At 52.3% G+C, this 22,724-nt stretch overlaps 2 protein-coding genes and 1 long non-coding RNA gene across 3 annotated transcripts in view; 1 reads left to right on the forward strand and 2 right to left on the reverse strand.

Moving 5' to 3' along the window:
* Nucleotides 1-22,724, reverse strand: part of LOC309518142 — a 169,915-nt gene that overhangs the window by 77,897 nt on the left and 69,294 nt on the right. The window lies entirely within an intron of this gene.
* Nucleotides 1-22,724, forward strand: part of LOC309518103 (thialysine N-epsilon-acetyltransferase-like) — a 195,170-nt gene that overhangs the window by 53,267 nt on the left and 119,179 nt on the right. The gene's annotated exons all lie outside the window — the stretch shown is intronic.
* Nucleotides 1-22,724, reverse strand: part of FGF11 (fibroblast growth factor 11) — a 47,527-nt gene that overhangs the window by 9,274 nt on the left and 15,529 nt on the right. Inside the window, exons 2-3 of the mRNA XM_082197902.1 lie at nucleotides 5,348-5,458; nucleotides 3,321-3,424 (exon numbers count right to left, since the gene is read on the reverse strand). Coding sequence (XP_082054028.1) covers nucleotides 3,321-3,424; nucleotides 5,348-5,458 — 215 coding nt within the window. The remainder of the gene's footprint in view (nucleotides 1-3,320; nucleotides 3,425-5,347; nucleotides 5,459-22,724) is intronic.

Genomic DNA, 22,724 nt, shown 5'->3' on the forward strand with positions numbered 1-22,724 from the left:
ATTTCTCTGCCTGTGCGCCAAAAGCTCCTGCAACCAATCGGAAGCCGTGCTTCGGTTGCGGGACATTTCAGAAGCTGAATGGGCTTCCGGAACGGTTGTCCCAGTAGTGATGTATGGAAGTGGGAGCTGGACCATAAGGAAGGCTGATGGCCGAAGAATGGATGCTTTTGAATTCTGGTGCTGGAGGAGACTCTTGAGAGTCCCATGGACTGCAAGAAGATCCAGGTGAGTGGCCATCGCTGCCTCCTGTGGCAGGGAGTTCCGCCGTTGAACCCTGCGCTGCACGATGGAAAATTCCTTTTCTTGATTGTTCTGCATTCCAAGCAGGTGCTCTTTGTTGTTGTTTAGTCGTTTAGTGGTGTCCGACTCTTCGTGGCCCCCTGGACCAGAGCACGCCAGGCCCTCCTGTCTTCCACTGCCTCCCGCAGTTTGGTCAAACTCATGCTGGTAGCTTCGAGAACATTGTCCCACCATCTCGTCCTCCTCTGTCGTCCCCTTCTCCTTGCGCCCTCTATCTTTCCCAACATCAGGGTCTTTTCCAGGGAGGCTTCTCTTCTCCTGAGGTGGCCAAAGTCTTGGAGCCTCAGCTTCAGGATCTGTCCTTCCAGTGAGCACTCAGGGCTGATTTCCTTCAGAATGGAGAGGTTTGATCTTCTTGCAGTCCATGGGACTCTCAAGAGTCTCCTCCAGCACCAGAATTCAAAAGGATCTAAAACCCCTTAAATTCTGGCCTTGAAATCCACAGTGCCTACAGAAGAATGGAGGATATTTGCCTCCATGCCTTTGTGCATCGCCTTCCCTCGCCTCTCCTTATGCGCTGATTTTCCTCTTCTTTTTGGGGGTGTCTTGAGAGCCTCTTTCTCCCTCTCCCTGGCTGTGCTGCCCCCCTTCTCCTGCCCCCTCGCCTGCCTGCCCTCCGTCCCCCCCCCTCCGCCTCTCTCCCTCGCTCTCACAAGCCCAAGCAGCCAGGCATCACTTTCTGCCGCGCTCATCCTTTCTGACAGGCACCATCTTCCCAGGGAAAACTCCCTCCCTGTCAGCTGTTCCACGCTCCCCGCCGGATCGGGGTCACCTCTCCAGGCGGCGGATAAATGATTCATCGCGGCCCCCCCAACCCTCGCTGCCTCCCCCGGCCCCCAGCCTGCACCCGGCGCCTCCCAATCCAACCTCCCTCTCTGTTTTCGGAACGGGGACCCCCCCTCCAAAAAACGCCGCCCCTCCGAGGCGGTCGGTGCCGGGAATTGACCCACAGATGTGTCGCTCGGCCATGGGCCACACTGCTGCAGGCAGGGCGCTCCCCGGTGGGGAGAGCAAAGGGTGGGGGGTCAGTGCGCCTTGGCATCTGCCGGGCCGGGGGACGAGGAAGGGGCGCCCAGAGGTGGGTCGGCTGATCCTGGCAGCCAGCCGACACTATTTTATCTCAGACAGTGAGCGCACGGGCCTTTGAAGCACATTCCAAGCCCATGATTTGCTCTCTCCAGTGAATTCCGGGAACTGTAGTTTCCCGGGAACTGTAGTTTCCTGGCGCCCTTGGCCAACGGCGGCTCCTCCTGGGATTGTTGTTTTTGTGGAATGCCCTGTGCTTTGCAGCCGAGATTGGGGGCAGATGGAAGGAAGTGCTGGCACGTTGTTAAACTGCGGAACTCCCTGCCACAGGAAGTTGTGCTGCCCCCCGCCAGGTGTGAATACCTTGGTCCATCACGGTTGGTACGGATGATGGACGGGGGCTGCGCTGTCTTCTTCTGCCTGTCCCTGTTCCCAGCAGCCCTCTTGGGTGCGCAGTCGGAAGAGCACGAGACTCTTCGACGCCGGGTTCTGGGTTCGAGTTCCACGTTGGACAAAAGATTGCTGCATTGGACTAGATGAGCCTCGGGGTTCCTTCCGACGCTGCCGTTCTGCGATCTTGGGTTGATCTGCAGACGGGTCTCTGGGTTTTAAGGCAGGGAGGGGCTTTTTGCACAGGGACCCGTGAAACGAATCATGTAGAGTAATTATTTCCCAGGGAGGGGAATACTTTCCCTCTCTCTCTCTCTCTGTGAACTGCAATTAGCAGCTGCCCTCTTTAACGAGGCCCCTGGAGAGAGAATTCCCTGACCCCAATTGGAAGGGAGAGCATCTCTTCCCCAAGCCCACATCCGACCCCCTCGCCACCTGCCTGGGCCCATCAAGATCTCTCTCCAGGGGCCTCAGCCCGTGAGCTCTGACAACCTTCTTGACCCCCACTGAGCGCACGTCGAAAAAGGTGAGTGTGTGGGGGGGGGCCGCTTGAGGCTGCTGGAGCCGTTCCTAGCTGTGGGGTTTTTTGTGGGACGACTCCCGGAGCAAGCAGGGACTACCCTGCAGACTCCATCTGCAGACATCAGTAGCTCCTGCTGGAATCGCAGAAGTGTTGAGTTTGAAGGGACCCCCAGCGGTCATCAGTCCAACCCCGACAATGCGGGAATCTCAGCTGAAACATCCCTGACAGACGGCCACCCAACCTCAGATTAAAAACCTCCAAGGAAGGCGAGTCTGCCCCCACCCCCCGAGGGAGACCATTCTGGCTCTTACGGCCAGGAAATTCGTCCTGAGGTTTAGTGGGGAGGCACGCGGGTGGCGCTGTGGGTTAAACCACAGAGCCTAGGACTTGCCGATCAGAAGGTCGGCGGTTCGAATCCCCGCGGTGGGGTGAGCTCCCGTTCCTCGGTCCCGGCTCCTGCCAACCTAGCAGTTCGAAAGCACGTCAAGTGCAAGTAGATAAATAGGTACCACTCTGGTGGGAAGGTAAACGGCATTTCCGTGCGCTGCTCTGGTTCGCCAGAAGCGGCTTAGTCATGCTGGCCACATGACCCGGAAGCTGGACGCCGGCTCCCTCGGCCGGTAAAGCGAGATGAGCACCGCAACCCCAGAGTCGGCCACGACCGGACCTAACGGTCAGGGGTCCCTTTACCTTTACCTAACGTATTGGAGCAAACTCATGCATCTAAAGCACTTTTCTGGATGTGAGAGAAGAGCTTGCTGGATCAAACTAGCCCAGCAAACCAGTGGCCAATAAAAAAACCTGCAACCAGGATTCGAACGCAGGACCAGCACTCTCCCCTTCTGCACGTTCTAGCAACTGGCATCCGGAAGCATTGCTTTCTTCCAACCGTAGAGGCCGTCGACAGCCCTCTCCTCCTCCTCTGCAAATTTGCACCATCCTCTTTTAAAGTGGCCTGCCGCCTTTTCCTGTTGCGGGGAGTTCCGCAGTTCGGCTGCACCAAAAGGTAGTTTCTTTCCCCCCAAGTCCTGAATTTTCCAGCGCCCGGCGGCAGGAGGAATCGAACCCCCCGAATACTCACAGAGGTATAGAGGTAGCCCTCAGCGTTCATGGCGACGTACTGTCCCGATTTGGTGCTCTGGATAGCGACCACGCGAAGTCCCACGGGAATCAGGTTGAAGAGGGCTGCGGGGAGAGAGGCAGAAAGGAGGTTGGTGTCAACACCAAAGGAAGAACCAGGAAGAGGGTTTTCGGGGGGGGGTCAAGAATAGGGTCAGCAAACAGATTTACTCCACCCCCGCGCCCTAGTTGTCAGAAGGCTTTTTTAACTGGGGTGGGGGGTTTCCTCCCCAAAACCTGCCCATTTCCATTTCTAACGGTTCTCAAGATCCGTTCTTCGCACGTGAACTTTGAAAGGAGCTACTAGGCCTCGTGAAAATTCGCCGGCATCCGAGTGCGAACGCAACCTTCCGAATGCAATTTTCAAAAATCCGCGTCATTATGCTTCCTAAAAAAAATCTACGCGTTGCTCGATTGCGAGGAACCGAGCCCAAAAATTTGCAGCAGTTTCCCAAAAATGATAAAATAATGCAATCATTGGTAAAAAAAATGACACAGTATACGAAAGCTCTCAAAAGAGTTAAAATAAAAACAGATCAAAACCTTGCCTAATATTCGCTGTTTTTGCAAGGCTTTCCCCCCGCAACTTAATGCTCCTTTCCTCGTTTATTTTTGCAGATATATGCCTTTCCAAACACCTTCTTAGTTTGGAGAGGTTCTTTGCGGACATCGCAGGAGTGCCGAATTCAAAACACGGTTTTGGTTCGAGAAGCGAGGATGTGGGTCGTTTTTCGGCGAAATCGAATTCCTCCCCCTGTCCTAGAACCACAGAACCGTGCAGCTGGAAGGGGACCCCCTGAGGTCATCCAGCCCAACCCGCTGCAACGCGGGAACCACGGCTTAGGAATCCTAGAACGGCAGCTAGTCAACGTCTGCTTAAAAACTTCCGAGCAAGGATAGAGGAAATATTGGGGGGCAGAGAAGGACCCCCCATGGGCAGAACTTGTGAATTCTGCTGGCGGCGGCAGCAGCAGGAGGAGGAACGGGAAGAAGGATTGCTTTGGAAAGGGACTCAGACCACGGGGAGCGAGTTCGAGGTGGGTGGCAGGCGGACCTTTCGAAAGCCTCTGCTTCCTTTAAATGCGCGAGCACGAGGGGATCGAGGGGGGTGGCGAGATTTGCTGCGGCCGTGGCTGCCGCTACCCTCCTCCCGGTTTTGTATTCGGGTCTAGCGCAGGGTGGAGGGGAGAGATTTGCTGGAAGCAGCCCAGGACGGGATGAAATGGAAGGAGCAGGGATCATCAATCACGCGTCCCTCCGAGGACGGGCCAGCTCAATTATGCTCAGATAGAGAGCCAGGAATGGCCGGGAAGAGAAGGCGGGAGGAAGGGAGGAAGGGAAGACAGATGGCGCAAGCCAGCGAGGGAATGAACCAGGGGGAGGGAGGCCGCGGCTGCAGATGGGGGGTCTGTGTGGTCAGGCGAGAGGCCCCCCAGATCTAGCCCCCTGGGAGAAAGAACAGGCAGGATTTAATTCACAAATGGCCTGGAAATATATCCCAGGTCTTGTCCCAAACTGGGGCCAAGCTAGGCCATGACACCCCCTGCCCCCAAAAGGACCCAACCGGCAGGTGGAGGGCCCAAATATTGGCTGACCCCCTGCATGGTTGCGTTACACGGGGTTGGGCTGGATGACCTTTGGGGGTTCCCTTCCGGCGCCATGGTTCTGAGGCTGCCTCCTCCTCCTTTGACTCTGCGAACGTGGCAAGGAAGCGCCCTGAGATCTCATGGTGAAGAAGGGCAGTGTATGACTCTAAGAAATAAAATGAATAAGGCGTTGGCTCTTCGGCGCCACCTGCTGTCTGGCTCCCTGCTGCCCGCCCTACCCCTCCTGGAAAGGGAATAAGTGGAGGCTTCCTGCCCCGATCCGTTCTGGAAGGCTCAGCTGGAGGGTCAGAGCTTTTTCCAGATCTCCTGCCGGGGCTTTGGGCAACAGACGTGGGTCAGGCGAGGGGTTCCCCCGGCCCCCGGCCCTGCCAGCTGCCCTTACTGAAGCCGTTGGTGTCCTCTCTGGTGCCGTCAATACTGCCGTCGGGGTGGACCTGGAGATAATAGCCGTGCCTGCAGAAGAGTTTGGTGACGATGCCTTTCAGCTGCGGCTCTGCACCGGAACGGAGGTGGGAAAGCAAGCGAGAAATGGTAAGAAACAGCACTTCCCTCTCCCCATGTGAACCGACACAGACCCTCCAATCGCCGTCTAAGGCCTTTCTCTGCATGACCCCCAACCTCCTCAGGGAAGCCCGGAGGGTGGCGGCAAGAGAGCGGGGCCTTTTTTGTGGTGGCTCCCTATTTGCGGGATGTTCTCCCCAGAGAGGCTCGCTTGCCACCATCCTCACATATTCATTCATTCTTTTATCCATTTGCTGCCTTTCCCTAGTTCAAACAATGCTCAAGGGGGCTTCTGACAGGACAAGATTTACACAATCAGCAATATAACAAAAGCCATAAACAATAAATAAAACACATCAAAAAGAACACACAACCAAATGGAAAACAATTTCCACATAAATCATAAAATCTAAAACGAAGAATATAGCGTTAATATCAACCGCAATTTAAAATGGCATAAATGAAAAAATAAAAGCAATTAAACAACAACAATAATGATAATAATTTATTATTTGTACCCCGCCCATCTGGCAGGGTTTCCCCAGCCACTCTGGGCGGCTTCCAACAAAGATTAAAAATACATCAAAAACAAAACGAACAAAAAACCCACAAAACACGAAAACATATCTTTTGGCACTGGTCAAAAACGTTTCTTTTCACCAGGCTTACTCTTCAACCCCACTGAGATTTGAACCCAGGCCTTTGCCGCCTGAAACACGAAGCATTGTGTTGCGCAAGCCACCCCCCCACTCAGAAAACTGCAGAGGTGGAGGGCATTTGGGAAAATACAACGAAAAACTGTACAGCACCTAGCACGGCGCATTGCAATTCCTGCCATGGGCATTCGGACAAACTATTAAGGCTACTGCCTGATGCAGGCCAAAGCTTGTCTAATGTCCTTAGCAGCCCTAAACATTTTGCAATGGTGCAATCATGTCAGTTTTTCATTTTTCAAGCTGCGCATCCGTCCCCCTTCCTTTAGTCTCATTCCTCCCATCATTGTGCTCCTCTGAAACCCACTCCAATATGCCAACACGAGCCGTCTAGAACTGGACACGGCCAACTCCAGACGGCCAGCCCCACTCCTGTTAAAGTGTGGAGAAATTGGGATTTCATTAACCTGGAATCGTGTTAGGCTTTTTGGCTGCTGCACCACACCGGTGGCTCAGCTTAGAATCCTAAAAATTGCACTAGAAGTTGTAGTTTAATGGTGAATTCCGGACATAATGGAGATGTAAAAGGTTTGGATTATCGGAAAAGATGCAGGAGGAAACGATTAAGTATTGCACTTGGGCAAAAAAAATGAGAGGCGCAAATACAAGATGGGCGACACCTGGCTTGAGAGCAGTACATGTGAAAAGGATCTAGGAGTCTTGGTTGACCACAAACTTGACATGAGCCAACAGTGTGACGCGGCAGCTAAAAAAGCCAATGCAATTCTGGGCTGCATCAATAGGAGTATAGCATCTAGATCAAGGGAAGTAATAGTGCCACTGTATTCTGCTCTGGTCAGACCTCACCTGGAGTACTGTGTCCAGTTCTGGGCACCACAGTTCAAGAAGGACACTGACAAACTGGAACGTGTCCAGAAGAGGGCAACCAAAATGGTCAAAGGCCTGGAAACGATGCCGTATGAGGAACGGTTGAGGGAGCTGGGCATGTTTAGCCTGGAGAAGAGGAGGTTAAGGGGTGATATGATAGCCATGTTCAAATATATAAAAGGATGTCACATAGAGGAGGGAGAAAGGTTGTTTTCTGCTGCTCCAGAGAAGCGGACACGGAGCAATGGATCCAAACTGCAAGAAAGAAGATTCCACCTAAACATTAGGAAGAACTTCCTGACAGTAAGAGCTGTTTGACAGTGGAATTTGCTGCCAAGGAGTGTGGTGGAGTCTCCTACTTTGGAGGTCTTTAAGCAGAGGCTTGACAACCATATGTCAGGAGTGCTCTGGTGGTGTTTCCTGCTTGGCAGGGGGTTGGACTCGATGGCCCTGGTGGTCTCTTCCAACTCTAGGATTCTATGATTCTATTCTATGATTCTATGATTAACAACAGGACCCACAAAGGGGAGCAAGGGAGGTCCAGGAGATTCTTTAGATATGTGACTGTAAAGGTTAAATCTGAAAAACCATCCAACTAACCAACCAAACAAATGCCGTATTTTTCGATCCATAAGACGCACCTAGTTTTTAGAGTAAGAAAGGGGGAAAGCCCTGGTTTTTTGAGGACTACCTCAAAGTTGTTGAGCTTACTTTGCAAAGGGGAAAAATCCTGTTTTTACGGGGTTCGACTCACAGTTCTGCAGCTCCTTTGGGAAAGGAAAGGGAGCCCTTTCTACAGTTTCCAGACAGATAATCTAATCAAGCAGTCACACGTCGCTGGGGGGGGGGGGAGCAGCCTCTGTCTGCAGAACATTCAGCAATGGAGGCCAGGGCAAGGGGCCGGAAAGGGAGCCGGCGATCGACCGCACATTCGCCCCATAAGACGCACAGACATTTCCCCTTACTTTTTAGGAGGGAAAAAGTGCATCTTATGGAGCAAAAAACACGGTATTTTATTTATTTATTATTTATACCCCGCCCATCTGGCTGGGCTTCCCCAGCCACTCTGGGCGGCTTCCGAAAAAATATTAAAATACTGTAGTACCTCGAACATTAAAAGCTTCCCTAAACAGGGCTGCCTTCAGATGTCTTCTAAAAGTCTGGTAGTTGTTGTTCTCTTTGACATCTGGTAGGAGGGCGTTCCACAGGGCGGGCGCCACCACCGAGAAGGCCCTCTGCCTCGTTCCCTGTAACCTCAGTTCTCGCAATGAGGGAACCGCCAGAAGGCCCTCAGAGCTGGACCTCAGTGTCCGGGCTGAACGATGGGGGTGGAGACGCTCCTTCAGGTCTACTGGGCCTTTGAGGCCGTTTAGGGCTTTCAAGGTCAGCACCAACACTTTGAATTGTGCTCGGAAACGTACTGGGAGCCAATGCAGATCTCTCAGGACGCGTGTTATATGGTCTCGTCGGCCGCTCCCAGTCACCAGTCTGGCTGCCGCGTAATAAAAACAGGCGCATTGCAACCTCCCATCCGACCCCCTCGCCGCCTGCTCTCTTTTGGTTGGCCACCCCAGCCCTTGAGCTCTGACACCCCTCTTGACCCCCACTTGGGCCTTGGCGGAAAAAGCCAGAAGTGTCACAGAGTGTGTGGGGCTGCTGGAGCGGTTCCTACCTGTGGGGTTTTCTTGTGGGGGGGGGGACTCCCAGAGCAAGCGGGAGATGGCATTTTTCCATCTCCGCCATGCTAAGCAGTTGGCCCCTTACCTTTCTCGCCCTGATCTGGCCACAGTGATTCATTCGACGGTCACCTCCAGGCTTGACTACTGTAACTCGCTCTATGCGGGGCTGCCCTTGAAGCTGACCCAGAAACTCCAGCGGGTGCAGAATGCCGCTGTGAGGCTCCTTACGGGGTCTTTGCCGCGGGATCACATTCATCCAGTGCTTTACCAGTTGCACTGGCTCCCGGTGGAGTACAGGGTCAGGTTCAAGGTTTTGACCTTTAAAGCCCTATGCGGCCTAGGACCCACATACCTACGGGACCGCCTCTCCTGGTATGCCCCGCGGAGAGGTCCACAAATGACAACACTTTGGAGGTCCCAGGTCTCAAAGTGGTTAGATTGGTTTCAACTAGGGCCAGGGCCTTTTCAGTAGTGGCCCCGACTTGGTGGAAAGCTCTGTCCCAAGAGACTAGGGCCCTGCGGGACTTGACATCTTTCTGCAGGGCCTGCAAGACAGAGCTGTTCCGCCTGGCCTTTGGTTTGGACTCAGTCTGACCCTTATGTTGCCCTCCCCCTATGGTCTTGATTTAACGGCTACTTTTAAAATGAGGCTGCATTTTAAATTACATTTTTACCTGTATTTTAAATTGGTCCCCCTCCCTTTCCGCCCTATTATGTTTTTACTGTGATTTTATTGGTGTTAGCCGCCCTGAGCCCGGCTCTGGCCAGGGAGGGCAGGTTATAAATAAATTTTATTATTATTATGACCCTGCAGACTCCATCTGCAGACATCGGTAGCTCCTGCTGGAATTGCAGATGTGTTGAGTTCAAAGGGAACCCCAGCGGTCATCTAGTCCAACCCCCGGCAATGTGGGAATCTCAGCTAAAGCTTCCCTGACACAAGGCCACCCAACTTCAGATTTAAAAAAAACCCAATTAAGGAGATTGCCACTGCTCCCAGCCCTTTTCCCATACGGTTCTCTTGGGGCGTAAATTGATGGAGGAAGTTCTCCTGTTGAATTGCAACTTTCTGTGCAGGTGCTGAAAACCCAGCTGTGGGGAAGGGAACCCTCACAGGAAGGACTGCAAAAGAAGTTTAAAGAGGGGAAAGCAGGTAAAGGTGGCGAGAAAGTTCCTTGATACACAGAGACAGGGAAAACCATCGTAGGCATTATTCTTCCCAATCACTGTGACCTTTATATCCCACAAAAATGGAAACTTCCGGGAAATGATATATAATGAGATGGGAAAGATGTTGAAATATACATTTATTAAGAAACCAGAAGCATTTTTACTTGGCATTGTAGGAGATGATATTAATAGACAGGATTGTAAGTTGTTTTTATATGCAATGACGGCTGCAAGAATATTATTGGCACAAAAATGGAAGCAAGAAGAATTACCGATGAAAGAAGAATGGAGGATGAAGTTGATGGACTATGCAGAATTAGATAAATGAACAGGAAGGATTCAAAACCCACAGGATCAGAGATTCTTAGAAGACTGGAGCATATACCATATAACACCGGTCTTGAAAGACATACATTGGCTCCCAGTACGTTTCCGAGCACAATTCAAAGTGTTGGTGCTGACCTTGAAAGCCCTAAACGGCCTCAAAGGCCCAGTAGACCTGAAGGAGCATCTCCACCCCCATCATCCAGCCTGGACACTGAGGTCCAGCTCCGAGGGCCTTCTGGCGGTTCCCTCCCTGCGAGAAGTGTTGTAGGGAACCAGGCAAAGGGCCTTCTTGGTGGTGGCACCCGTCCTGTGGAACTCCCTCCCACCAGAAGGAAATAAACAACTACCTGACTTTTAGAAGACATCTGAAGGCAGCCTTGTTTAGGGAAGCTTTTAATGTTTAATAGGCTATTGTATTTTAATATTCTGTTTGAAGCCGCCCAGAGCCTTCTCGATGGTCCAGCTCTCACTTCCATACATCACTACTGGGGAAACCACAGCTTTTACAATACGGACCATTGCTGGCAAGGTAATGTCTCTGCTATATATAAATATATAAATAAAAATAAATAAATTGTCCAGTAGCACCTTAAAGGTAAAGGTAAAGGGACCCCTGACCATTAGGTCCAGTCGTGGCCGACTCTGGGGTTGCGGCGCTCATCTCGCTTTATTGGCCGAGGGAGCCGGTGTACAGCTTCCGGGTCATGTGGCCAGCATGACTAAGCCGCTTCTGGCGAACCAGAGCAGCGCATGGAAACGCCGTTTACCTTCCCGCTGGAGTGGTACCTATTTATCTACTTGCACTTTGACGTGATTTCGAACTGCTAGGTTGGCAGGAGCAGGGACCGAGCAATGGGAGCTCACCCCGTCGCGGGGATTTGAACCGCCAACCTTCTGATCGGCAAGTCCTAGGCTCTGTGGTTTAATCCACAGCACCACCCGTGTCTCACCTTAGAGACCAACTAAGTTTGTTCTTGGTAGAAGCACACTTCTTCAGATACATGCACATGAAAGCTTATACCAAGAACAAACTTAGTTGGTCTCTAAAGTGCTAGTGGTCAGTAGACCATGATCTTTATTGTTGCGCAACAGGTCCCCACAGGAGTAAGAACCCCGAGTAGGGGGGTGACCTCCTCTTTTAAAACTTCCCTCTTCTCCCCCAGAATACACTTTGAGAGGCATCACTGATACATCATCACTACATCACTAGCATGTCACAAAAAGTGAGGAGGAATTTCACCTTTTAATGAGGGTAAAAGAGGAGAGCGCAAAATATGATCTGACGCCCAACATAAAAAAAAACGAAGATCATGGCCACTGGTCCCATCACCTCCTGGCAAATAGATGGGGAAGAAATGGAGGCAGTGAGAGATTTTACTTTCTTGGGCTCCATGATCACTGCAGATGGTGACAGCAGCCACGAAATTAAAAGCCGCCTGCTTCTTGGGAGAAAAGCAATGGCAAACCTAGACAGCATCTTAAAAAGCAGAGACATCACCTTGCCAACAAAGGTCCGTATAGTTAAAGCTCTGGTTTTCCCAGTAGTGATGTACGGAAGTGAGAGCTGGACCATAAAGAAGGCTGATGGCCGAAGAATGGATGCTTTTGAATTCTGGTGTTGGAAGAGACTCTTGAGAGTCCCGTGGACTGCAAGAAGATCAGACTTCTCCATTCTGAAGGCAATCAGCCCTGAGTGCTCACTGGAAGGACAGATCCTGAAGCTGAGGCTCCAAGACTTTGGCCACCTCATGAGAAGAGAAGACTCCCTAGAAAAGACCCTGATGTTGGGAAAGATGGAGGGCACAAGGAGAAGGGGATGACAGAGGACGAGATGGTGGGACAGTGTCATAGAAGCTACAAACACGAGTTTGACCAAACTGTGGCAGGCAGTGGAAGACAGGAGTGCCTGGTGTGCTGTGGTCCAGGGGGTCCCGAAGAGGCGGACACTACCAAACGACTAAACAACAACTATACAGCAAAGATGTGCACCCCTCCATGTCATTCCCGTAACAACTATAATAATATAGTGGACACTCGGGTTGCGAACGTGATCCACGCAGGATTCACATTCGCAACCCGCAGTGTTCACAACCAGCAGCGGCGCATCTGCGCACGCGCAGATTGCGATTTGGCGCTTCTGCACATGCGCAAAGTGCAATTTAGCGTTTCTGCGCATGTGCAGCCCCCGAAACCCAGAAGTAACCCGTTCCGGGACTTCTGGGTTTCGGCAGGTCCGTAACCGGAAAAAGCGCAACCTGAAGCGTCTGTAACCCGATGTATGACTAATATACCGGTAATTCCAATCAAACAGCCCAACAGGAATTTTCTGGGAACTGCAACTCTCATTAGTACCCAGCCCTGAGTTCCTGGGCAGGCTGCGACAATTAAAATGCAGCAATGCTATTGAAACACAATAGTGTGTGATGCAAAAAAAATTCAAAACCATTTAGAGCCATAAAAACGACTCCTCAAAACATTCCCCGCGAGTGTCTCTGAGGGTGGAGGAACTGCCCTCCTCCGATCTCAACACCCTGTTCTCACAGTGGCCAACCGGACGCGCATTATAGGAAAGCCACAAGTAGGATTCGAACACAAGACCAACACTGTTCCTCTCCAGTGTTTTGCAGCAACAGGGATCCAAAAGCATCGTTGTCTCTCTGACCATGGAGGCAGAGCCGAGCCGTTAGAATTTGTCTAGCCCTCTTTTAAAGCCGGTGGCCTCTTGTGGCGGAGAGTTCCACGGCTTAACTCTGCGCCGGCTTCCTTTTATCTGCCCTGAATCTTCCGAGGAGAATTGGGCTGCGAGAAATTCCCTTTTAGGAGAGGTTCCCTCAGTCCTCTGGCTAATTTAATGTTGAGGTTTAACACACACAAACCAAAAAAACCCCACAAACCCAAAAAGCTACAGACCCGAGGCGTGATTTTTGCACAAAACAAAACACACATTTGAGACACGCACAGAGCGCGCATCTTAGGACATCTCTATTCTGAAGAGATCTCTCCCCCCCCCCCCATTCTTGGCCTGCTTCAAGCTCAGAAAATCACTCTTTTTGTTCCTCCGCCGCTCCCTCCCTCCCTCTCCGCCTTTTGACAGGCCTTGGAAATAATTCACGAGCCATTACAGAGCGAAAGGGGTATATTCTGGGCGCCAGCATCTGGGATATGACAACGCAGGGGAAAGACTCTTAAGCAAATTATACTTAGGGAAGAAAAATGGGTCCCTTTTAACGAGACGCAGCGAGAGATTTCCCGTTCCATCAACGTCGGGGGAGATTTGAGCATTTTAAATCTGCTGTTTCCCTTAAGGAAAAGGGGGAGGGAGATAAATCTGGGAATGGGCTCAGATTTCCCCAGATCAAGATGGAAAGGGGAAGGGTCCGGGGTTGAGATTTAGGGGGGTTGCTTCATGCATTTTTTGGGGGTGTGTGCAAAATCAGGCTTGTTCCAAAATAAATAAATCACAATTTATTTGGAGTTAGGGCCAGGGGCGCAGGACGCCTGGGTTCCCTGGAGGGAAGTGCAAAATATTTTTTTAGTGGGGGCAGACAATTGGATTTTGCCTCCCGCGGTCATTTAGCCCCCCCCTCGCTCTATTTCCCGCAGGCAAATGTCCCATCGCAGTGATGAATCAGTCTAGTTGTATATGAATGTAATCTTTTTAAGTGGTGAGATGTCCACACTTCTCTGAGGCAGCTGGCCCAGCAAGGGATGAGATCCAGATTTCCAGCAAAACATCTCCTTCCCTCTCCCTTCTCTATCCATGACTCTGGGTTTTTTCTTGCCTGCGGCTGATAGTGCCTTTGGAGGGGGGCTGGCGATTCTCCCTCCAAAACCCCAACCAAAAAAAAAAAGATAATTAGCAAAGCAATTCAAACAGACAACTCCTTATTCATCATCTTCTGCAGACTTCACCTCCAGGTCTCCTGACCGGTGTGACGTGCCCATTTCACACACAGGGACAACTGAGGCTGAGAAAGAATAACAGAGCTGTGGAGTTCGAAGGGACCTCTGAGGGTCATCCAGTCTGACCCCCCCCAGCCATGCACCAATCTCTAGCAAGCAGCCAACCTCTGTTGAATAATGGAGTCCACCAGCTTCCATCTAGCTGAGCATCCTGTTCTCAAAGTGGGAATCCAGCACCCCCCCCCCCGCCAAAAGAAGCCCATATTCAGGACCCAATAACAATGGCCATTGATAGCTTTCTCCCCCTCCATCAATTTGTCCAATCCTCTTTTAAAGCTTCCAAGCTGGTGGAACATTGCTGCCTCTTGTGGCAGGGAGTTCCGCAGTATAACTGCGTGAAGGAGGACTTTCTCTCCTCTGCCCTGAAATCTCCCATCCTTCAGCTACCTTGGGCAGCCCTGAGTTCCAGCACGACGAGAGAGAGAGAGGGGGGGATAAAAACTTTTCCTCTTTGCTTTCTCCTCGCCAGGTATAATTTTATAGGCCTCTCCTCTTCCGTGGGTTTTTTAGCTGAAGGAAAGAGTTCTGAACGCCGTCGCCTTTCCTCCTCTCCACCTTTTCCAAATCTTTTCCAGCTCTGCAATATCTTTTTAGCGCCAGAACTGTACTCCAAGTACAGTCGCACTGTAAATTTGCAAAGAAAAAGGCCGTGTGATATTTTCTTTTTCTCTTCCAGATCCTTTTTTTGAAAAGGAGCTTGTGATAAGCCCTGAGCTGTGGTAGGACTGGAACTCGGAACTTTAGAAGAGCCCAGCTGCTAGATCAGGCCAACCAGATGCACCGAAGAATTGTGGCATTGGTAGGGACCCCCCAAAGGTCATCTAGTCCAACCCCCACCACGAAGGACTCGGGGATGTCCGCAAGAAGAACTCTTTCCACTTGGGTCCCCCCAACGACTGACGTGATCAGGGCCGCAACGTGAGAACCCAGCGACGACCTCTGGTGATGTCCCAGAGCAGGCCCTGGCGATGCCAACCGGTGCAATGCGTTGAGCATTAACCTCCGTTGCCGAGAGTGTGGCATTCGACTCCTTCCTCCCACTGAGCCCTGGAGACGGAGGTTAATGGGGAGGACACTCCAAATGCTATCATTTCCAACCTCGGCTGAAGCTTGCAAGATGCAACCCCTTTGTTGTTGTTGTTGTTTAGTCGTGTCCGCCTCTTTGTGACCCCCTGGACCAGAGCATGCCAGGCCCTCCTGTCTTCCACTGCCTCCCGCAGTTTGGTCAAACTCATGCTGGTAGCTTCGAGAACACTGTCCCACCATCTCGTCCTCTGTTGTCCCCTTCTCCTTGCGCCCTCCATCTTTCCCAACATCAGGGTCTTTTCCAGGGAGTCTTCTCCTGAGGTGGCCAAAGTCTTGGAGCCTCAGCTTCAGGATCTGTCCTTCCAGTGAGCACTCAGGGCTGATTTCCTTCAGAATGGAGAGGTTGGATCTTCTTGCAGTCCATGGGACTCTCCAGAGTCTCCTCCAGCACCAGAATTCAAAAGCATCCATTCTTCGGCCATCAGCCTTCTTGATGGTCCAGCTCTCACTTCCATGCATCACTCTGGGAAAACAATGGCTTTAACTATACGGACCTTTGTTGGCAAGGTGATGTCTCTGCTTTTTAAATGCAACCCCTCGTCTGCTGAATAATAATGTTGTGGGATTTTGGGGGGTCAGTCTGGATGATGCCCCAAGGTCCTGGACCCAGCAAAGGTTGGAATCCAAGAGGGCATTCTACTGCTGAACCAGTCAGACAAGATTCTTTGTAAGACAATGACCTTAGCTGCAATGTTTGAAACTCAAATATATGGCTGCCAAACAGTGCCTTAATCCTAGTTGCTTTCCCCCCATTTACAATGAAATTTATTATTGTTGTTGTTGTTTGTTTGTTTGTTCCATTTCTTTACTGCCTTGTATTTCCAAGAAAACACCTCAAAGTGGTTTTGTTGTTGTTTAGTCGTTTAGTCGTGTCCGACTCTTCGTGACCCCTTGGACCAGAGCACGCCAGGCACTTCTGTCCTCCACTGCCTCCCGCAGTTTGATCAAACTCATGCTGGTAGCTTCAAGAACACCATCCAACCATCTCATTCTCTGTCGTCCCCTTCTCCTTGTGCCCTCCATCTTTCCCAACATCAGGGTCTTTTCCAGGGATTCTTCTCTTCTCATGAGGTGGCCAAAGTCTTGGAGCCTCAGCTTCACGATCTGTCCTTCCAGTGAGCACTCAGGGCTGATTTCCTTCAGAATGGAGAGGTTTGATCTTCTTGCAGTCCATGGGACTCTCAAGAGTCTCCTCCAGCACCACAATTCAAAAGCATCAATTCTTCGGCGATCAGCCTTCTTTATGGTCCAGCTCTCACTTCCATACATCACTACTGGGAAAACCATGGCTTTTAAAACATCAACTAAAACAAATATAACAAATATTTCAGATCCTTCTCCAAATTTCAGATCCTTCTCCCCAAACTGATTTGCCTACTTAATTTATAGGGCTGCCCCATAGCAGAAGGACTCTAGGTAACCAGGGTGATGTGGTGGCTGGAGTGTTGGACCTAGGAGATCTGGGTTCAAATCCCCACTCAGTCAGGAAGTTCACTGGGTGATCTGAGGCCAGTCACTGCCCCTCCACCCACCTCACAGGGTTTGGCTACCAGATGGAGAGGTCCGTCGCCTGGCAACCAGAGATCTCCACATGGTCGCCACGGGAACCGCGCCAGCCGCAAGATGCGCCTGGGGGATTTCTACCCCCTGGTGATGTCGCGGGCACGTCATTCAGCGTGACGTGTTGAGCATTTACCCCCATCGCCGAACGTGTGCCATTCAATTCCTTCCCACTACGGAGCTTTGGAGACGGAGGTTAATTGGGAAAAGGGGAGGACAACCCAGAGATGCTATCATTTCCAACCTGGGCTGATTCTTGCAAGATGTACCCCCAGTTTGCTGAACTGTTGTTGATTTGAGGCGGGGTCAGTCTGGATGATGCCCAGAGTCCCTTTTCTATACCCAGCAAAAGTTAGAATCCAAGAGAGGATTCTATCGCTGATCTACCGTATTTTTCGCTCTATAAGACGCACCCGACCACAAGACGCACCTAGTTTTTGGAGGAGGGAAACAAGAAAAAAATATTCTGACTCTCAGAAGCCAGAACAGCAAGAGGGATCGCTGTGCAGTGAAAGCAGCAATCCCTCTTGCTGTTCTGGCTTCTTGGATAGCTGCGCAGCCTGCATTCGCTCCATAAGACGCACACACATTTCCCCTTGCTTTTTAGGAGGGGAAAAAGTGAGTCTTATAGAGCAAAAAATACGGTAGTTTCTTTGTAAGACGACAGCCTTAGCAGGCCACTCAGGTACTCTCTTCAGCACCCAAAAAGTACGATCCAGCTTCAAATAAGTGAGGGGTCCCACCAGGCCTTTCCCCCAGCCCCTTCTCCCAGAGCAACAGCCTGGGTTCCAGGTGCGAATTGCGCCAGAAACCAGGCTGGGAGCTGGCGACACAGAGACCTGCTACCTCTGCGCTGGACCTAAAACTGCGAATAACAGAGAGGCGAGATCTTTTTTGGGGGTGCAAACGTCACGAACCCCTGCCCCTTAGGCTCGGGTTGTATATATGTGCCAATGCACAAACCGTATAGCCTAAAGACACTACGGTCTCCGTTGACCTTCGTCCCAAGGAAAACCGAACCCCAGGAAAGAGGGGTTCGCTCAGAGATTTGTGCTGCGTGGGAGAACGATAGTGGTCAAAAAATGAAAGATAATCTCGTGGACCCTTCTGGAGAATTGAGCCCCTCAGCCTTGGAGGGGGGCAGGTGAACCCCCAGCCTTGGGGTGTCTGTTTGGCAAGCCTTTTCCATTGCCACCAACATTGTGGGTGCAAAATATTGGGCCCACGCACACCCAGGCGTCTCCTGCCTGCCTGTCTCACCTCTTCTCTCCTTCCTTCCTCTCCCTTGTCACACTCCCTCGCTCTCCCTCCGCATCTGCAGAGAGAGGGAGAGGGGGAGAGAGGAGGAATCTACAAGGTTACGCAGATGCAGAGGTGCTCCTGATCACAGGAGGCGGGAGGGAGAAATCCCTAGGCGGTTTGGGGGGAGGCGGAAAAGGGAGGAAGGGTATTTTCCGGGGAAAGCGAAAGGACAGGGGTCTGATTTTTGGGCTGGGGTAGGGGGCTGGTATTGTGACGGGGTGCAAATTCAGGGTGCAAGGAAAAGCTTAGCAGCTCGGTGTGTGTGTGTATGTGTCATATGGTTTTGGGGTTGGTAGTGGGTCCCTCAAAGGTCATCCAGCCGATGCACAGAAATGCCACTGAAAGGGAGCTCGTGGGGTTTTGGCGGGGAGGCGTGATTGGCACCTGGGAGACTGGTTTCTTGGGGGGTGGAAGCAAGGCGGAACCGGGAGGGGGGGCATTGTGGGCGGACACATCAAACAGGATGTGATTTGGGGGAGCAGGGTGTGTCATTCAAAGCTGAGAATTTAGGGATCAGATGAGATGCTGGAGATAATTGGGGGCACAGTGGCAGGAAGAAGGAAGGTTCTGTGATGTTAGGATGTAAAATCGAGGGGTTCAGAAGGGTTTGTGGGGTTTTTTGGGGGGGCACAGATTCAGGGAGCAGGGTGGGATCAGCGAGGCCCATGCGGACTAGAATATTGGGCGATCTGGGAGCGCGGCTATCACATTCAGTACCTTAAGGGAAGAGATGGGGTGTAATTTTAGAGATTTGGGACAGACCCACATCCAGGATGTTGCACTGGGGGCAGAGATCTTTTCCAATCAGGACTGAGGACGGAAATATATGGCGTGCAGTAGAAAGGAAGGAAGAAACCAGGGGAATAAATTTATCCGGATAATTATCTTCTTCCGCCCTTCCTACAAGCAGACGGTTCTTAAATACACAGACGCGGGGTCGTCTCTCTCCCCCCCCCTACGCTTCTTCCAACAGCTTTGCAAAGCTCCCTTCCTCCCATAATGTATGCAGATATATTTAAATGGATTTAATTTATTATAATAGCCCTGGCTGCCTTTGCAGCTAGCCTGGAGCATGCAAGGGGAGAGAAATGGGAGAATGAAGAAATAAGAGGTTGAGATCTGGTTCCCATGGCCTGTTTCAGGGATGATTTTGTTGCTAAGGCGAGAGGGAGGCAGGAGAGACGTCTGAGCTGACCTTGTGGGGAGGGCAGTGGGGTGTGTGTGCCCCCAATGGAAAGATAAAGAGGGAAGCCTTTTGCAATGGGGTAGGGCAGCCCGGCCGCGGCTGGTGGGCCACGCCTAAGCCACACCGTCCGGGAAATTTGGCACCCGCCGCCGCGAGAGGCATCCATCATGTTTATATCCCAATCTCCGAATAAGTTCCCAAATAAAAACCCGGCGAGGGAGCGGCGCGGCACTTCCCTCCAAGCCTCCATAAATATATTTATTCCTGGCAATAAAAACCGCGTCCCTTTTTTTAGACGCCTCCAAACGGATCGCTTTCCCCGATGAGGAAGCCGGGAAAGTGCCCGCGAGGTGGAAACGGATACCCTCTCGGGGAGGCCTCGGGTCTGGAGGGTGGTTCCCCCAGCCTGACCGCAGAGCAGGGAAGGAACCGCAGGCAAAGGGGGGTTTATCCTTCTCCCCACCCCAGACAGGACCCGCCCTGCTCTTTGGACGTGCTTTTGCGGCGTTTCCTCGAGCACTTCCACCCACTTGAAGGCCTGGGGTTTTTCAGAAGCCACCCTTGCCCGACACGGGCCGGCTCACCTGTTGGGCAATTAAAAACTGGGGACATTTGTCCCGCGCTCGGGTGCGTGGTTCATTTGCGGCTGCAGGTTGGAAGAGTCAGCCCTGGAGGGCGGCAGAACTGGTTGTGGAGAAAAGAGGGTGGGGAAGAGACAAGAGAGGGGGCTGCGAGGTAAAGGGATCCCTAAAAAGATCACAATATATAAAATCAAAATAAAAGCAATAACCCAGTAATAACGGTAAAGGGAAAGGGGACCCCTGACTATTAGGTCCAGTTGCGGAAAACTCTGGGGTTGCAGCGCTCATCTCAACGGGAGCTCACCCCGTCATTGCGGGGATTCGAACCGCCGACCTTCTGATCGGCAAGTCCTAGGCTCTGTGGTTTAACCCACAGCGCCACCTGCATCCCTACCGGGGCTGCGAGAGCCACCCTCAAAGATCTGAATTGCTTCCCCATGGAAAGAGACGGCTTCCTACTGTCCCGGGAGGACCCAAACTTTAAGGGGTTCAAATGACAAAGAAGGAGATTCTGAATGAACGTGGCGGTGACCGTGGAAGACGGCACACTCTCCTTCGCTGGAGGCTTTTAAGCAGAGATCGGGTGGCCATCTGCCATGGGGTTCTTGGGCTGTGGCTCCCGCACTGGAGGGGGCAGGACTGGATGACCTTTGGAGGCCCCTTTCAGCTCTAAAATTCTTTGAAAAGGAGACAGGGGCTGTGGGTGGGTTGAGAAGGGCGGAACCAAAAAATTGTGCCAAGGAAGAGCAGAAGAAGGGAGAACGGGGGTTTTGCCTGCGTGGAGACAGCTTGGAGATTCTCCTTTCCAACCCAGCTGAACATCACATATGCAGAAGGCGGCTGGCAGCTGGCGGCTGGCGAATGCTTGTGGAATCCTGGAATTGTACAGTTGGTAGGGGCTCCTGAGGGTCATCCAGACCAACCCCATGTATCCAGGAATCGCAGCAAACGAATCCCGGGCAGGACAAACCATCCAGTTTCTGTTGAACCCTTTTGCCTGCTTAGCTCAGTGTGCTTCACACTGGCCGGCAGCAAAGGCTCTCCAGGGTTTCACACAGCTGGAGAGATGACAACTAGGCATAATGGCCACGCTCCGCCCTCACGGTCGGGGGCAAACCATGCTTCCAAATCCCAGTTGCTGGAAACCGCAGGAGTTGGGTCCTGTGTTCGAATCCAGGTTTCCCTTTCGGATGCTGGGCTAGAAGGGTCACCGGCCTGACCCCACAGGGAACTGAACCGGGCGCCTTCTACACTCCAAGCAGCTGTCCTTCCCCACCCCACTGAGCCACAGACGATCGTTTCGGCGGATGACCCCCAACAACCCCAGAGAGCGGACACAAAATCGGATACCCGCGTGCTGAATGAACCCGGGTCTGATCCAGTCGCAGCCACACTGATGCGAGGACGCCAAAGTCTCTGCCCCAGGGAGCTTACAATGCACAGGAAGGAGGCTTCAAAACAGTCGCTCTCCATTTGCTAGGAAATCAGGTTTTGGGGGGCTCGGTTTTAGGTTGCTATAGGGTTGGGGTGTTTTTAGGGTTGGGGTGTAATATGCAGAGGGAAAATCGGGGTGTTGTGGGCCGAGGGTGGCAGAGAGAGAGAGTCTGTGGGGCTGAGTTCTTGGCCGGCTCCCACGGCAAACGCTGTTCTGCCAGCTGCAAGGACACCACAGGGTAATGAGGTGCAGGCCGCGCGCCAAGAAATCAGGAAGGGAGAGGAGGCGAGGCGAGGCAAGCAGAGAGATGTTCTGGATGCCAGCTTGAAGCTGGCACGTGCCGCAGGCCAAGTACCCAAGGGGGGCACAGGAGACTCGGTGCTGCGGGCGGGCAGGGAGGTGCAGATAGAGAGGGCAGGGAGTTTATTATGGCGAGCATCGCACCAGAGGACGGGGAATCCCAGCATCCTGTCTCCTTCTGGACCGTCTAGAGGGGCTGGGAGCTGGGGGCACTGCCATACAGTGCTTCCGCTCCTTCCTCCTGGGCCGTGTTCAGAAAGTGGGGGGGGGGGATGAGTGTTCAGACCCCTGGGCTTTCACTTGTGGGGTTCCTCAGGGTTCCCTCCTCTCCCCCATGCTTTTCAACATCTACATGCAGCCGCTGGGAGAGATCATCACGGGGGTTTGGGCTGGGTGTCCATCAATATGCGGATGATACCCAGCTCTACCTCTCTTTCAAATCGGAACCAGCGAAGGTTCTGTGTGAGTGTCTGGAGGCGGTTGGAGGATGGATGGCGGCTAATGGATTGAGGTTGAATGCTGACAAGACAGAAGTACTGTTTTGGGGGGACAGGGGGCGGGAGGGTATGGGGGACTCCCTGGTCCTGAATGGGGTTACTGTGCCCCTGAAGGACCAGGTGCGCAGCCTGGGAGTCATTCTGGACTCACAGCTGTCCATGGAGGCGCAGGTCAATTCTGTATCCAAGGCAGCTGTCTACCAGCTCCATCTGGTACGCAGGATGAGACCCTTCCTGCCCGCAGACTGTCTCGCCAGAGTGGTGCATGCTCTGGTTATCTCCCGCTTGGACTACTGCAATGCGCTCTACGTGGGGCTACCTTTGAAGGTGACCCGGAAACTACAACTAATCCAGAATGCGGCAGCTAGACTGGTGACTGGGGGCGGCCGCCGGGACCACATAACACTGGTCTTGAAAGACCTACATTGGCTCCCAGTACGTTTCCGAGCACAATTCAAAGTGTTGGTGTTGTCCTTTAAAGCCCTAAACAGCCTCGGTCCAGTAGACCTGAAGGAGCATCTCCACCCCCTTTGTCCAGCCCGGACACTGAGGTCCAGCTCTGAGGGCCTTCTGGCGGTTCCCTCCTTGCGAGAAGCAAAGCTACAGGGAACCAGGCAGAGGGCCTTCTCGG

The sequence above is a fragment of the Podarcis vaucheri genome (genome assembly GCF_965113315.1).
Source record: "Podarcis vaucheri genome assembly, chromosome: 13".
NCBI classification, from domain to species: Eukaryota; Metazoa; Chordata; class Lepidosauria; order Squamata; family Lacertidae; genus Podarcis; species Podarcis vaucheri.